Raw genomic sequence first — 16,171 nt, forward strand, 5'->3', positions numbered from 1 at the left:
AATTAGTTGGCCGAAACAAATGACACCTCACATGCGGTTCATGTAGACTCAGACGAACCAGCCTGTGGGACCGTATCTGGGAGCTTCTCGAGTTCGTCATTGGTTTCCTTAGCTTCGCTAGACCGAGAATCTTGTTGCGGCTCTGCTTCGGTGGCGACACTTTGATCAGGGACACTTGTTTCGGTTGTTGCTTCTGTCCTTTCGTCTGCGATGTTGGTTTCTAGTAGACTGTGGTCTGCGGCAGCAGCTGTAGTGGACTCCGCTGGAGTGGGCTCGGGCTGTGGATCCTCTGCAATTGGTGATGCTTGAGGCAAATCTGGCTTCGCGGGAGACTGGACATCTGGCCCTTGGCTTGGTTCCGGTGCTGGCGAATCTCCCATCTCGACATCTTTTGCTTCTTCTGGGTGTAGACTGGGCATGGAACCATCAGAGGGTTGTGGTTGTTCGGGCTCGGTAGCTATCGAGGGCTTTTCTTGTGTGTCGGGATGGGAAATGGACTCGTTTGGAATCTGTTGAGGTTCCTGGGTCTCTGCTGAGGCATCAGTGGCCACTGCGGTCTGCTCGGGCTCTGGATGCTCAAGTGTCTGCAATTGGGTCGAAGGTCGTGCTACTGGGGTTTCTGAGGATTTTTCGGGGCTGACAGGAGGCAGGACTGTCGCGTTTTCTTGCTGGCTTGGGATAGCGGGTTCTTCTTTTGGTGCAAGGTTAGCTGTCGGCTCTGTGGCTTCCTCTTCCTCTTGCACCTTGGTATCTGAGCTTCGAGCTTCGCAAACTGCAGCTGAAAGCTCGGTGGGTTCACTTGTCGTTACGGCAGTTCCGGCCGGGGGAGTTGGAGTCTCGTCATACTCCGAAATGACAAGCTTTTCACTTGAATCGGCGACCTCAGCCTTCTCTGAAGGAACATTGGAAGCCAGGACGCCGAAATCCACCTCTGAGGTCTTTTCGGGCTGGTTTTGCTTCTCCATTTCGGTTAATGAAGAAATCTCGGGGGCAGGAGGCTGGTTTTCAGGAACGGCATCTGACATGTCGACATCAACTGACTGCTCGGCAGGAGTTTCGAAAGAAGTCTGATCCACGAACTCTGTACCAGACAGAGGCTGCGGGGTATCAGGAGTCTTCGCGTCCATCATGGAATCGTCAGCCTCGTCGCTCTCATCGCCTTCGTCGCCGTCTTCATCGTCTTCATCTTGACCAGCCTGGTCAATGGACATGTGTGAAGCATCCTGTTGGCCTTCTCTCTTGACGCCATCCTCCTCATTGCCAGTAGCAGGGCCAACTCCATGTACTGTCGCGGCATCAGCTCCTTCGCCAGGCGCAAACATGACCTTCTTCTTCCGGCCTTTTCCAATGCCCCTGCCCTTTCTTTTGGGTGGAGGTGGACGTCGCTTTGGAGGTGTCATTACAGCTGCTGATCCAGCCTCCGCAACAACAACACCCTCAGCATTGACAATGCCGACCCCCTCGACGACTGTTCCAGGTGCAGGCGCCTCAGGCTTCACAGGCACTTGGCTCTGCTCGGCAATCGTCTGTAAGTCACCAGTAACTTCTCCTTCAATGCGATGGCCCTCGGGCACCCACGCCTCGTAGATAGAGATGTTGCCTGTTTCAGGATCAACTTTCTTGAATTTCGTCCTCCTCATGGCCCCAGAAGCGGAGGTTCCATCTGTAACAGCACTGGCGCCATAAAGGGATGAAAGACCAGGTCTCCTTTTTGCCAGAAATTCCACCTCCGCAGGCTCGAGGTGCTTGGGAAGCGTCATCCATTTGCGAGTGGTGAAGCTCCGATCGGCCATATGGGATGCCGAGGCCGAATCCTCCGCATCCGCTACGCTTTTCTCCTCGTCATCGGCTGCTCGGCTGCCTTGACGGATATGGATACATCCGGCACGGGCTGCTCGAAGGAGTGCGCGACTGATTGGCGGCAAGAGCTGGCTGTCTCTTGGCATTGGAAGCTCTGGTAGCGTTGGTCCTCCGCCTGGACCTTGAACGCCGAATTCCGAGTCATCGGGTTTGGGCGCTTGAGAGAGGGTGTGCTGCTGTCGGGACCAGCGACGTACTGGCAATCCCTCAAAGACATCGTGATCGATTTGGCCGGTTCTGGTACGGTTTGGGGCGCCATCGAGGTGTCGCCCTGAGCGCGAGGCTCTGAACTGTGGTGGATCTTAGCCAGCTAATTCAGGAATTTTAAGATCTAGTACATCTGGAATGACGATGTGTCTAGAGCAACGGGCCAGATTAGATCACCACGGGGGCAAGTTGAAACATACCGTGGAAGGCATAGCAGATGCCCCTGTACTGATTCGAAGACAAGTGCGCCCGATCAGGAAGCTTGTAATGTCCTCGTGGGGACCTCCCGGGGAGGATTCTTTGGCGGGATGTGGTGGAGTGGGTGATGGTAGCGGAGCAGTGCAACTCCGGCGCGTTGCGATGCTCCAAGACCGTAAAGACATCACGTGATACATACTTTGAACATCGATGCAACATCTTGGTATAGCAGCCATCTATATTGTAACAATATCCCTCAATTGATAGAAAACAATGCAGTTCAATTCATTGCGATGTATATTGTAATTCAGGAGTGGAATGGGGTGTTTCTGGTGCTTGATAAAAAATAGCTACAGCTGCAGCTGCATCGCTGGGTGTATAAATACAGAAAATAAGCAGGTGTTTAATTAGTCCACCATTGGCAAGTTATCGAAATAAACACAATGGAATAGTTACAAGTTTCCATCCAACCCTCAAGAATCAATCCCAACTACTACAGGTTAGTACAAGCAAAACGGATGGGCATGGAGCTTCAATTAAATGACTTACCCAGTATCCTTCTGGCGAACAATGCCTCCATCGTTCCCAGTTTCCTTTCCCTTCAAAGATAATGTAAGTTTGAATGCTGGAGGAAGGCCCTAAGCCAAGGTAGAACTTACTGTCTTCTGGCCTTCCACCACCAACTTATCCAACTGGTAGAACTGGCTGATGATCGTTTGTCTCTGTGAATATGTTAGTATAATTACCCCCCAGAGTTGAATTCAATGATTTGTAAGGTAGTGTTGCGAGGTGAGACTCGACTCGTCGACTTTCAATACGCGAGGTCGAAAATGGACCCCCCATATCTGCGACCGATCGAGTTCTACCCCAAAAAGCCATATAATACCACTGACCTTCAGCAAGCGCAAGCTTTGAAGTCCCTCTTGGATCAGTTCCTGTACCCGGCGTTCCTCTGTGGTGTTCTGGTGCTCGCGGAACGAATCCCTTGTCTTGCGACGAGCATATTCACGGAAGTTGTAGTTGGAAAACTGTCCGGAATAGCGCAGAAGGGAGCGGAACTAATAAAAAGAGAGAGACACCCGTTAGTTTGATGTATTAAGGATGAACGCACGGGTTGAAGCGCATATCGAGCCAAGAGGACATACCAAAGATCTCGCCTGGAAGGCAGTGTCACGGTGCAAGGACGCGACAGACATGATGGCTGAGGTTATGATAATAGTATGGAGAGGATTCAGGCGGTAATAAGAGTCAAATGGCCGAAGGTGGGTGGTGCGAAACGCCTGCTTGGTCAACCCCAGGTTATCACTGAAGCCTTGGTCGCGCTGTCGACACGGTGCTGCTGCGGCAAAAAGTTGTCCTAAGAACCACTTGGTTAGAGCGATGGTTCGTATTGCAATGGTCGAGATAGTAAAATGGAGTTCACGTACGTTGGGCGCAATGACTCGTATCAAAACGCAATCGGAGGTGGCGGTTCAATCTTGCAAGAACCAAAGATCCGGGGAAATCAAACCACACAGGAATCGATGATTTTGATCTCTGTTAATACAGCCTCTTACAACGGAAGAGACACAGTGGGTTGAAGTTTGCAAGAGATGAGAAGAAGCGCAGAAGTGGGAAATTCTTTTGCGTTCGGAGACGAATGACGGAGTTACCGGGGCCGAGCTCCTTTGCTCCACGTTTCTTCTGTATCTCAAGCTTGTCGATTTATTGAATTTGATTGAAGTCCACAACTCGACTTTGCTGGTATTTCCATTGCATATCCGCTTCATTGACCTTTGTTCTTTTCTCCATGACCCAAATACCCACACCACCAGCGTCGCGACCGGGCTCGGAGGCACCTGAAGTGAAGGTGAAGCCGGTGGCTTTAGAGGATTCGGTCCAATGTTTGGATACACTTCTTGAGAAATACTTGCATCTGCTTGATCGGCAGCAGAAACTACATTCAAGCCTGGCAGAACAGCTGTCGTCGGTATGATTTTGTTAATCGTGGTTCATGAAATATGCTGAGACAAAGTAGGGGTTTTTCGCTCTCGCCCAAGCCAATTTCTCCAGTCCTGGCCGGCGTTATGGTCCTGATTATTACGATGAGCGCATGAAAGCAACGAGAAAGATGTAACTTCACCCGCTATCATTGATTACTGACACTTGTTAACTGGCCGAAATTGACAGATCAATCCAATCCGAACAAAACACGGAGAAATCCATGGACGATCCGCAAGAGAAAAAGGATATCACTGCGCTACCTGGCTCTGAATACACATTCTCCGTCGACACCACACCTAGTCGTCCATCAGAGGAGGCCGATGGGGACAACGAACCCAAGGCCTCTTCTCCGGTCCTAGATAAAAGTCCTCAGGCCACCGAGGAAACTAGCCCGGCCGAGACGGCTAGCTCGGAATCCTCTGACACTGCGGAAACCGAAATCGCCCCTGTCGAAAAACCAAAGCCCGTCTCTAAGAAGTTCCGTTCTGCCGATCCAATTCATTGGTATGGAATACTAGTCCCCCAGTCGCTGCGCAGGGCACAAGACTCTTTCGCAAATGCGATAGACAATCAGGTGCCAGATTTGGCTAGTACAACAGTTGAAATGCGAGCCCTGGAACAGCAGATAGACCAATTACGGGCTCGGCTGGAAATCGAATCCTCCGACGCAGCTATGTTGTAGTCATCCGTGACCTTGTCTTACATTACACGGTTGATCAGCCGTCTCAAGGTCAAGTTGACGTTGACAAGTCGCACAGAGCATTCTATTCCTGAGACCCCAAGGCCGTCGCCTTGCATGACCAGATGTGTTTAAAATTGGGAGTCGCAAATGCCTCGGATCTAAAAATTGGACTTGCAAAACAGTCTACAATATATCCTCCACATGATCCACGAACCGTTCATGTAGCTAGCGGAAGGGCCCAGACCAGCTTCGTTACAGTGGATGTGTAGACTCGATAGCGGAGAAACATGGCTATAATTGTACAATCCATGAAGGTTTAAGGGGGCGCAATATGGCTAGCACCAAGTAGGTTTAAAGACGTTTCACCACAAAGCCCAGTCTATACTCCGTACGGAGTATGGAGCACTACATAAGTACAATATAGCCGAGTCGGGTCAAAATTCCCGAGCTACTCCGTGCTTTATTTTTTTCCATTCAACGTCTTTTCACTTTTTCTATATACAGACTACCACACCATAAGCAATGTATGAATCCCATTGTTCTCGTGTTCAATAACTGAACCATCTCAAGTTTCAAATTAGTAAAGGGAGTCTTAATGTGAGACGTTAGCGTCCGGGGCTAACACCAACCCCACTGATATAGTCGAGATGTGATTCGTCTACAGAGTAATTTGCCCGGTCTCATATGGAGGCCCCGGCATTTCATTCCCTTTTTCTCTTCTTTTTTTTTTTTTTGTTTATCAAGGTACAACGTTGAAAGCCATCGACATGTCAGTGTACTATGTAGATCCCATACTCATCAGAAGGGGATTTGAAGTATGTATGGAATACGGAGTACAGAGTCTTCGGATATAAAGTACCCTTAGATTACAGGAGTACAACTAGAAAAATTCAAAGAAATTAATAGATTAATAGACCCGAGGTCCAGGGTTATTTACTCCGTAGAATTAATATACTTCCCGTTTGAGATGTGGACTAGTATCCATGTCAGGAACCGCGTGAACCCTGTGTCAGGTTCAATGCCTCTTTTTTCTCTCCTTTTTCCCAACTTCTGAAGAGCTTGAGGCTCTCCCCTTTCCAATTTGTAAGTCTATCCAGGCCTGTCAAAGACTGGGGGTTAACCCATCTAGCCTTGGACGCCAGTTTGATACTAGCGGTTCATTCCTGTCGTTTTCCCAGTCCCATTTTTGAACGGTAGGTCTTTCTAAAGCAAAGCAATTCCATGATCACTTGGATAGAGCCGGTCCTGACTATTATATACAGTGGCATTGAATGCCCTTCCATTCTTTTGCGATCTGATCCTGTGGATCTTGTCTTTCTAGATCGTTTTCATTGCTTTATCCACTTTCTACGATCTTGTAGGCACTTGCTCAGTGGCCAGACGCCCGTGCTCTGGTTTCAATCCTTTCGATATCTTTTCATTCTTTGTCGACTCGATCAAGGTATCGAGCAATCGTTCATTTCCATTCTGCCTCAACCTCAGTATTCGAGAGCCAAATCTCACTTTTGGACCGCAGTACCGCCACGCCACACTTGATACCCTGCGAGCCCTAACTTCTCGCAAACTATACAAGGGCATCCACCCCGGCATTCCATTTAGCCGTACTTCTTTCGACCAGACGACCCTCCAATGAGCACAGACGTACCAAACTCCGGGCCCTCTGGGGAGCCTAACAGGAAAGGATCCGTCAAGCGGGCCCGACAAATGCTGGATGCCGGCGTGCGTCCAGAACGAGCCTCGCCACCCCAGCAGATGGCACATCCTCCTGTCCCCAGGAATATCTCCCATCAAACACAATGGCCTCTTCCTGATTCGGGTCTCCCACCGCACCCGGTCAACCAACATCCTAGGTATTTGGTTCCGCGTGGCCCTCCACCTCAGAGACCACCTCACCCGAGTGAACTCCCTTCGCCATCCATTTACTCAGAACGGGATAGCCAAGCCTCAGAAATGGGATTGGGTCCGAACCCAAGACCACCCCGGTCCTTCTCACAACTTCAGCCGCCTCCGCTAGCGCAGCGCCGGCCGATAAATGATGCCCCTGTCAGTCCCACCAGCACAATCGACATGACAACTCCACGAATATCGATTGCAACAGAAGAATTGTTCAGACAATCTGTAGCTTCGTCAACGCCCTCCGTTCCCGATGTGCCCCAATTTCCACCTACTTTTCTACGGCCCGAGTCCGAGTCCGGTTTTTCTCAGGATGACCCCAGGCACCGGACGGCAGGTCTTGTTGCACCGCTCAATGCGCGACGACCTCCCCCAGCTTGTCAATCATCTGTTTCGCCCATTCCAGAAGAATTCGCCCACTCCCGCTTTACAAAATGCTCCGTCGCCTCTAGCCGAGCCATCCCCTCGAGCTGGGGATCCGGTCCCGCTGAATCCGAGATTCTGGGAGCATATCTCGACATGGATTCAGATGATGGCCAGCGCTCACCGGGCCTCCAAGAGGATGATACGAGCCTTGTCCGAAGTGCCAGTATTGGAAAGCGAGGAAAGCCGACGATGCGTACCATCCTCAGGTCTAACCCCGTTTCCGTTGTAGACATGCCAGCACCCACTGAAGAGGAATCCGCAAAGGGCAAAGCAGTACGACCTGTCGTGATGGGAGCTGCTGCAAGCCAGATGCCCCATACACCAAGCCAATTACGACAGTCGTCTACTACAGCATCGAGTGAATCACTGAAAGGTGTAGACCCCGAAAAGCCACCCTTTTCCACACAGCATGACTCGCCCTCCGACGCCCGGCTCAAAAAAGAGCTCGAGGCCTTCGGAGGGCTGCCTCACGCTGCACCAACGATGAGTGACAAAAGACCTGGCGGTCGCAAGCCTCCTGCTCTGAATATGCATGCGTTGCGGGATGCAGAAGCTCGTGGGAGCCTTTCCAGTCTATCTGATTTGATTAAGAGGGCGACAAAGCTCGCATCGAACCTAGATCATGGGAGAACCGCCAGCCGAGCTAATCTGGCTGGTGGCGATGAGGCAGGGTTCAGGGCTGGGATGGGTGAGTCTTTCGGATCCAGATCACCATGTGGAATCCGGAAATGGTACTAACTAGTATGTGCTTAGGACACCGACCACGCAACTCCGGCTCTCTATCGGACATGCTCGCCTCCTTCCCCCCGCCGGGTTTGGCGACACCCGAAGAGCGCGGATCACGCGCATCATGGCCTTTCTTTGCGCGCTCTAACCTGCGTAATGTTGAGCAGCTTAACTCCAGCGATGACGACCCAAATGCTCCCCGACGCAGGAAGATGTGCTGCGGAATACCTCGGAAGATCTTCGTGCTCATCTGCATCGCGATCTTCATCATCGTCATTCTTGCAGTTCTTCTCCCTGTGTTCCTTATCGCCGTGCCCCGCGAAAAAGCGAACTCGCCCTGTGCTGAAAAGCATCCTTGTGAGAATGGAGGTGTGAGCGTTTCTGCTGGTGACCAATGCTCATGTGTTTGTTCGAACGGCTATACCGGCTCACAATGCAATGTTGCGGGTGATGGTAGCTGCACCACCGCACTGATATCTAACGGATCGAACGCGACCATGGGCAGTGCACTCCCTACTCTGTTCGAGGAATCCAAGAAGAAATTCGACATCACCCTCGACCAAGTCACGATCATGGCTCTCTTCAGCATGAACGACGTCTCCTGCAAGACCGAAAACGAACTCGTGGCTTTCAGCGATGTTACAAGTGACGGCACAATTAAGACCCGCCGATCTGTACAGTTGACAGCCGACTCGACGCCATCCGAAGAGAACAAAAAGCACGATGCTTCTCCGTCTGTCTCGAAAACCGACCCAACAACAGTCCTGGCTGTCCGTTCCATGGCCACTATGAACGGTATCCTATACGATGACGCGGAATCAAGCAAGTCAGCTACGACCACGTCGGCACCTACTCAAACCGAGTCTGCGACGAGCACCTCCGCTACCAATGCCAGCGCTCAATCCACTTCCACCGAGGCAAAGACGTCCACGTCCACGTCCACTGTGACCAGTGTTCCCGACGACGTTGTTAGGTTTTCTCGGGTTGCGGTGTTGTACATTCTGCAGAAGACAGGATCACTTGACACGGCTCTGTCCTCTGAGAAGGATATTCAAATATACTTGGTCGATTCCTATGCGAACACGACTCAGCCGTCCATGAGGGTAGGGGCGTTTGCTGTCAATTTTGAGAAGTTGACCATCACGCTTCCCAATAGTACGATAACGGCGCAGTGAAAATATGTAGGGGAAGGTGTATATAGAGTGTCCATACGGGTTTGGAGTCAATTTAATTATGTATATTGGGGTTATTGACGTATTTCGATGTTGTACCTTAGGCCAATTCTAATGGGTTTCTAGCCGGATTTAGGGTTTTCAGATCACCCGGACGATCTTTCCCCGATTGGGAAATGTAATGTCGTGATTCCGCGCGGAGGTGACGTGCTTCATCACATGACCTCAGCCTCTGCAGATGTGGCGTTAAGCTAAGACGGTTTTAGATTTGTACCTATGTTGTAGGTATACGTTATACTACTTTTTGTAAATCAAGGACAACAACGTACTACTTTGCCACTATATGTATATATGTACTACCTGATCTTTCTTTAGAATCAAAAGTCCCTCATACGATGATCTCAATCAAACGGATCGTCTAGTTGCCCCTGAAAATCCGGTACTTCAGTACTCCATACAACATACAATGTTGTAGGCCATGATTCCGCCAGAGCTTTGGTTATACCAGAATTATACGCTCATACTATTAGAATTGTCAAGACCTACATAGTTGTGATTCGAATGAAACCATTTAATACTTCCCTCAAGACAATAATAGCCCTAAGATCCATAATAATCAATGGTCAAACCTGTCTGGTACCCCGAGGAAATCGACAAGCCAAGACTTCCACTGTCCCCACTTGTTGACGACTTCTGTTGGATGTGGATGGTGCAATCCACCTGGGCACCCCTCCTACCTACCAGGAAATTTCTTGATAAGCAAAGGCTTTCCCTGTTTTTCTTTTGTACACTCTTTTCCTATTTTATTTTTTTTTCGCAAGTCCTTTTCATATTCATTATGGCCAACGCCCCTCACGGTGGTGTCCTCAAGGACCTTCTCGCCCGCGATGCTCCCCGCCAGGTTGAGCTCGCCGCTGAGGCCGAGACTCTCCCCGCTGTGACGCTCTCCGAGCGCCAGCTGTGCGATCTCGAGCTGATCATGAACGGAGGTTTCTCTCCTCTGGAGGGTAAGTGCAATTGTTGCTTTTGAGATCCATATGTTCTTCTTTTTTTTAGGAGGGGCATGCGCATAGAGGGGCAATAACTAATCTTCATGCAGGTTTCATGAACCAGGCAGACTACGACCGGTATGTGTGACACGAATGATCCCATTGGAATGAGAAACCCCTCATTCTGGACGAAATATCTATAACAGCGGCCGCTGACAATGTGCATAGTGTCTGTGAGGACAACCGCCTTGCCGATGGCAATGTGTTCTCCATGCCCATTACCCTCGACGCTAGCCAAAAGGTTATCGACGAGAAGAAGCTCCAAGCCGGTGCTCGCATCACCCTGCGTGATTTCCGTGACGACCGTAACTTGGCTATTCTTACCATTGATGACATCTACCGCCCCGACAAGTGAGTTTTCCTCTTTCTCTCCGTTTCATGTTCGGAACCGGTCGCACTGTCGATCGTTATTATCGTGTCCTCGGATGCCTTGTTTTACCTTTATTATGGGCGTTTGATGTCACAAATCTCGAATCCTTACCCAATGAGTCGATGTGGTTAGTGCTATAGTGGGGCTCGCTGACGTGGTTTTCCCCTAATTTAGGACTAGAGAGGCTAAGCTTGTCTTCGGCGGTGACCCAGAGCACCCGGCTATCGTGTACCTGAACAACTCCGTTGAGGAGTTCTACATTGGTGGCAAGATCGAGGCCGTCAACAAGCTCAACCACTACGACTATGTCGCCCTCCGCTGTATGTTCAATTCCTCGTCCCGCTCTTGAATCTGGCTAATAAATCTTCCACAGACACCCCCGCAGAGTTGCGCGTCCACTTCGACAAGCTGGGCTGGTCCCGCGTCGTCGCCTTCCAGACTCGTAACCCCATGCACCGTGCCCACCGTGAGCTGACTGTCCGCGCGGCCCGTTCCCGCCAGGCCAATGTCCTGATTCACCCCGTTGTCGGTCTCACTAAGCCCGGTGACATTGACCACTTCACCCGTGTCCGCGCCTACGAGGCCCTCCTTCCCCGCTACCCCAACGGCATGGCCGTCCTGGGTCTCCTCGGTCTGGCCATGCGTATGGGTGGTCCCCGTGAGGCCATCTGGCACGCCATTATCCGCAAGAACCATGGTGCCACCCACTTCATTGTCGGACGTGACCACGCCGGTCCTGGTTCCAACTCCAAGGGCGAGGACTTCTACGGCCCCTACGATGCTCAGCACGCTGTCGAGAAGTACAAGGACGAGCTCGGCATCGAGGTCGTCGAATTCCAGATGGTTACCTACCTCCCCGACACCGATGAGTACCGCCCCGTTGACCAGGTCCCCGCTGGCGTCAAGACCCTCAACATCTCCGGTACCGAGCTCCGCCGCCGTCTGCGCTCCGGCGCCCACATCCCCGAGTGGTTCTCTTACCCGGAGGTTGTCAAGATTCTGCGCGAGTCCAACCCCCCTCGCGCCACCCAGGGTTTCACCATCTTCCTGACCGGCTACATGAACTCCGGCAAGGATGCCATCGCCCGTGCTTTGCAGGTTACCCTGAACCAGCAGGGTGGTCGCTCCGTCTCCCTATTGCTGGGTGACACCGTCCGCCACGAGCTCTCTTCCGATCTTGGCTTCACCCGCGAGGACCGCCACACCAACATCCAGCGCATTGCCTTCGTTGCCACCGAGCTTACCCGCGCCGGTGCCGCCGTCATCGCCGCGCCCATTGCTCCCTACGAGGAGTCCCGCAAGTTCGCCCGTGACGCCGTGTCCCAGGCTGGTTCCTTCTTCTTGGTGCACGTCGCCACTCCCCTCGAGCACTGCGAGCAGTCCGACAAGCGCGGCATTTACGCTGCTGCTCGTCGTGGCGAGATCAAGGGCTTCACTGGTGTCGATGACCCCTATGAGACTCCTGAGAAGGCTGATCTCGTTGTTGACTTCTCCAAGCAGAGTGTGCGTAGCATTGTGCACGAGATCATTCTCGTTTTGGAGAGCCAGGGTTTCCTGGAGCGTCAGTAAAATTTCTATAAAGTTGCGTGAGGCTTGGAGTCGATTATATGTTTTGCCGCTCATGGAATAATGTGCTGGCTTTTAACTTGTGGGCTTTTTTTTCTTCTATGGATTCCCCTGGCTTAGATAGTTCAAGTTGCCAATAGATTTGGTTTGATGATCTAACCTTTTACACTGTAATCAATGTATTGGCCCAGGATATATGGGTAGGGCTATAGCGTGGGGTGGTCAAAACCTCGACGGTTGTAGATGTTTTGAAGGGGTTCGAACGAGGTGGTCAGTATGGATATAGAGCCACGTCTTGCAATCCTATAATATCTTAACAGAACAGTTCAAAATCACTAACTAGTGACTACATCTTACTGAATTGCCGCAGCTCCCAATAATAAATATACTATATCTAGTCTTTAGCAGAATTCGGAGAGCTACAAGAGAGTAAGAAATCCAGGGAAAACCCATGTTGAATTTAGAGGCATCTACCCTGGCTATATCAGAGCTATATCAGAGCTGATGTCAGAGCAATCTCTCACCTTCATAACCACCATGACGCATAAACCAAAACCGAAGGAATCATGAAGCCACAGTAAAAATAAAATGCAAAGGAAAAGAGACAAGAGACAAGAGACAAGCAAAGTAAAGCGAAAGGGAAAAAAAAGGAACAAACGCCAGGGAGAAACACACGATGCCGTACAAGGGGTAAATTGCCAACACGAAGTTTTAGCCAAAGTCAAAAGAATAAAAGATTACCGGAAAAATTATCAAGTAGAATAAGAAGAATGGACCACTGACAAGTGTCGAGGTCAACAGGAAATAAGGTAATAAAAGACATCCCAGCCGTTGGTTGACAGACCTGGGATTTCCAGAAAAAGATGGCCGTGTTGGAATAATTCGGTTCTTTCGAGCAAGTCCAGAAAAGCGCACAAAGACGAGGTAACGACCGTAGTTTGACCAGAGGTCAATCATTTCTTTGCTCCCTTGACAGACTTCATAACACGCCGAGCCGCACTCTTGACTCCCTTGCCAAAGCTCCCTTTGGTAGTGCTTTTAGCCTTGGAAGCAGCCTTCTTGGCCTTCAAGGGGCTCTTGGCGGGTGATTTTTTCGCAGGCTTGCGAGGAGAAGCCCCGGAGCCTTTGGAAGCAGCAGCGAGAATTTGCTTCTTGGTGTCAGCAGAAGGCCGCTTAAGCTTGGATGTTGTCTTCTTGGGAGAAGTCGGGCTTTCCTTGGCTGCCTTGTTAGATCGGGAAGCACGGACAGTGGCCTTGATCCGGCCTGTGGCTTTGACGGTTGGTAGCTTGACGTTGGTCTTCGACTTGACAGCAGTTGTGGTTTTAGCCTTTGCCGTTGTCTTGGTCGTCTTCTTCCCACGAACGGTAGCCACGGCCTTTTTCACGCCGGCCTTGATCGCCTTGGACCTGATCATCTTGCGCTTTTTGCCTTGAGAGGACTCGTCGCTTTCGGCTTCTTCTGAGACCTTTCGCTTTTTGCCGATGACCTTTTTTGTAGTTGTCTTCTTTGGACTTCCCTCGGCCTTTCGTTTCTCGAGTTCTTTGGCACGTTGCTGCTTCTCCTTCAGCCGTGGACCAAGGAAGCCTCGACAGTTCGCTGATCCACAGCGGCATTGTTGAACATTCTTGTTAGAGTAAGGACTGATACAGTATTAGCACATGGTCAATTGGCTTGATATGCAGGTAATACTCACTCAAAGTTGTAGTCATAGCTCAACTCCTCCCCTGTCGAGACTCCTCGATCTCCAGCGAAGAGTGCCATGCGTGGCTTGCCAGCAACAGTCCACTTCTCCATACGGCAGTTTGGCTCACAGGCATGGTTAACAAAGCGAGCAATAGACCCGCGAGTAGCATCAATGATCATGTTTTGATCAAAATACATGAGATAGTAACACTGGTTGACGAAGTCAGTAAATATTAAAGCATCAAGAGAGAGGCACATACGTCATTGTTTTTGTATACTGTTCTCATCCTCTTCTCGCACTCAAGCTGGGTGAGGATCTCGCCGGTGTACTCCACAATAATCTGGTTGGGCTCGAAGGAACGATTGCTGCGGACGCCATACCCGCGATCAGCTGTCTTGATGACTTCGACTCCAATGTTATACTTGCCCCCGGCCTTGGTCCGGTGCTTAAGGCCCTCGAAGTTTCGGTTACCGCACTCGAGACCCAGCCTGCAGTTACCGTTGTCACACTCGTAGAACATATAGCGGTTTTGGCAGTTCTCATCACAGCCAGTGTCTTCAGTACACATACAAGTAGACAGCTCGAGGTTTTTGTTCGCTTTCCAGAAACTTCCGGCATCACCAACAAAAACATCTAGACTGTCTGTTAGCCCTCACTTCATGATGTGAGATATTCAACATGCCACTCACTCTTGTTAGTCTTGCGCCACTCATTAGGCTTAGGCTGGCCAGGTGGTAGTGGCGAGAAGATATCAAACGGTAGCTGGTAGTCCCGCCCGGTCTTCAAAAGGCGAGCACCCTTGAACATCGGCATAGGAAGGATGGTGCGGTGCATGGGACCGGTTCCAGTTTTCTTCGAATTTTTACTCCTACGCTGCTTAGGAGGCGAGTCCGAGGGTTCCTGTCCTGTATAGAGGCCATGTGACAACCATATCTTGCGCCTAGGTCGCGGTGAAGCAGATACAGCCGGTTTCTCTGGTTCAGGAGTATCCTGACCTTGGAGCTTGGACAAGTCGCTCTCGGATACTCGACGCTTCTTCGATGCAGGCTCGTTGGCCGTCGGAGCCGGTTCGTCTTTCGACGGGGCAATATTGCGAGGGCGAAGACTAGAACGTCGACCAAGGTCCTTGTCTCCCAGGCCTCTCGTGCGCTTTCCCAATATACTGCTAGCCCGGTCAACCAGGTCTGAAGCCTTATCCATCAGACCGAAGCGACCTGACCGTCGTAGAGATTTGCGAGGAGAGGTTCGTGTTGGGACCAGCTCAGCCGTGGCCGTTCCTTCGTCTTCGGTCAATGCCTTGCTCACACGCTTTCGTAGTGTCCGCGGCTGAAGCGCCGTATTCATATTCTCGGACTGCAAGTCCTGGGAAGACTTTGAGACGGGTGTATCGGGGGCCACAGTGTCGTCAGCCACATTATCATCGTCAACTGGAGTTCCACTCCACAAGGAAGATTCCATTACTGCAATACTGTGACGCAGAGAAGAGTGCGATCGTTTCGCTTTGGCAAGGCTGTCGACGTAGGCCTCGCTAGATGAGGCCGCGGGTGCCTCGTTCTCAGGTGTGTCGTCTAGTGGCTCACCAGGCCGCAACGATCCGCGTGCAACCCTTGTTGACCTTCGCCGCCCTGCGGGTTTTTCGTCGGTCAGCGCGTTCTCGTTGTTGCTTGAGGTCTCTGAGCGACTGTTTTCAGGCGTCAAGAGTTGTTCTGGCACGTCGAGGCTCATGTTGTCATCGGTAGGCTCGTGAACCTGGGCGTCGGGAGCCGCGGACGCGATTGATCGGGACGTTCGTGGCGCCATTTTCGAGGGAATGAGATAACAAGAAGGACAATTCCACGTGGAACCGCCCTTTCTCTATCGATGTAGAACAACTGGCGCGTGTGGTCGGGCTGGATGGGGAAATATCAGGGGAAGGTGCCGGATCGAAGAGGATCAGCTTCCCGCGCGCTTCTTATCAATTTAGGGCGAGGGTCTGACGCGTGCAACAACACTTTCGAACACTCCAATCGTGGAATTTTCCGACCTATAAGAGTACTAATGCAATAAAAAGAATGAAAATGCAAGGGAGAAAGGGAAAGTAAGCATCCGCCAGGGCTTACAATGTTAGATCTCGTGCCCTGGTGGAATGCCGAAATCCCTCACTCTCGCCCCCACATGAACATAAGAGATTCTACGTCTGGGATGATGTGGATATATAGATTATTCTAGCTGTGATATACACAGGATGATATCAAATTTCCAAACAAAGGTGAATATATAGTCCTAATAGGACATGGAAAGAAAAGGCTGGTTCTGGATAGGGTTGCCCATTCCCAGGTATGTAGTCACAACAAGTAACAGGATATAACAGGATA

The 16,171-nt window shown here is 50.9% G+C and overlaps 6 protein-coding genes across 6 annotated transcripts; 3 read left to right on the forward strand and 3 right to left on the reverse strand.

The window, feature by feature from the left end:
• Nucleotides 1–38: 38 nt before the first annotated feature.
• On the reverse strand, nucleotides 39–2,450 carry N7471_008064 (uncharacterized protein; the record flags this gene model as incomplete). Its single annotated transcript, XM_057280783.1, has 2 exons — nucleotides 39–2,150; nucleotides 2,268–2,450. The coding sequence occupies 2 exons, from the start codon at nucleotides 2,448–2,450 to the stop codon at nucleotides 39–41; spliced, it is 2,295 nt and encodes a 764-aa protein (XP_057135043.1).
• A 295-nt stretch (nucleotides 2,451–2,745) lies between these two features.
• N7471_008065 (LYR motif-containing protein) lies at nucleotides 2,746–3,461 on the reverse strand (the record flags this gene model as incomplete). Its single annotated transcript, XM_057280784.1, has 5 exons — nucleotides 2,746–2,755; nucleotides 2,815–2,864; nucleotides 2,925–2,987; nucleotides 3,159–3,323; nucleotides 3,411–3,461. 5 exons carry the CDS (start codon nucleotides 3,459–3,461, stop codon nucleotides 2,746–2,748), a joined length of 339 nt encoding a protein of 112 aa, XP_057135044.1.
• A 593-nt stretch (nucleotides 3,462–4,054) lies between these two features.
• On the forward strand, nucleotides 4,055–4,930 carry N7471_008066 (uncharacterized protein; the record flags this gene model as incomplete). The annotated part of the gene is made up of 3 exons (XM_057280785.1): nucleotides 4,055–4,234; nucleotides 4,283–4,377; nucleotides 4,435–4,930. The coding sequence occupies 3 exons, from the start codon at nucleotides 4,055–4,057 to the stop codon at nucleotides 4,928–4,930; spliced, it is 771 nt and encodes a 256-aa protein (XP_057135045.1).
• A 1,629-nt stretch (nucleotides 4,931–6,559) lies between these two features.
• Nucleotides 6,560–9,150, forward strand: N7471_008067 (uncharacterized protein; the record flags this gene model as incomplete). Its single annotated transcript, XM_057280786.1, has 2 exons — nucleotides 6,560–7,937; nucleotides 8,003–9,150. 2 exons carry the CDS (start codon nucleotides 6,560–6,562, stop codon nucleotides 9,148–9,150), a joined length of 2,526 nt encoding a protein of 841 aa, XP_057135046.1.
• Nucleotides 9,151–9,985: 835 nt separating this feature from the next.
• On the forward strand, nucleotides 9,986–12,135 carry sC (sulfate adenylyltransferase; the record flags this gene model as incomplete). Its single annotated transcript, XM_057280787.1, has 5 exons — nucleotides 9,986–10,154; nucleotides 10,247–10,274; nucleotides 10,365–10,547; nucleotides 10,741–10,886; nucleotides 10,940–12,135. 5 exons carry the CDS (start codon nucleotides 9,986–9,988, stop codon nucleotides 12,133–12,135), a joined length of 1,722 nt encoding a protein of 573 aa, XP_057135047.1.
• Nucleotides 12,136–13,085: 950 nt separating this feature from the next.
• N7471_008069 (putative histone-lysine N-methyltransferase (Ash1)) lies at nucleotides 13,086–15,617 on the reverse strand (the record flags this gene model as incomplete). Its single annotated transcript, XM_057280788.1, has 4 exons — nucleotides 13,086–13,773; nucleotides 13,827–14,026; nucleotides 14,077–14,450; nucleotides 14,507–15,617. The coding sequence occupies 4 exons, from the start codon at nucleotides 15,615–15,617 to the stop codon at nucleotides 13,086–13,088; spliced, it is 2,373 nt and encodes a 790-aa protein (XP_057135048.1).
• Between the last annotated feature and the right edge of the window lie 554 nt (nucleotides 15,618–16,171).

This window comes from Penicillium samsonianum, assembly GCF_028829775.1.
Source record: "Penicillium samsonianum strain IBT 33392 chromosome Unknown utg000004l_segment0_segment0, whole genome shotgun sequence".
Taxonomy (NCBI): Eukaryota; Fungi; Ascomycota; class Eurotiomycetes; order Eurotiales; family Aspergillaceae; genus Penicillium; species Penicillium samsonianum.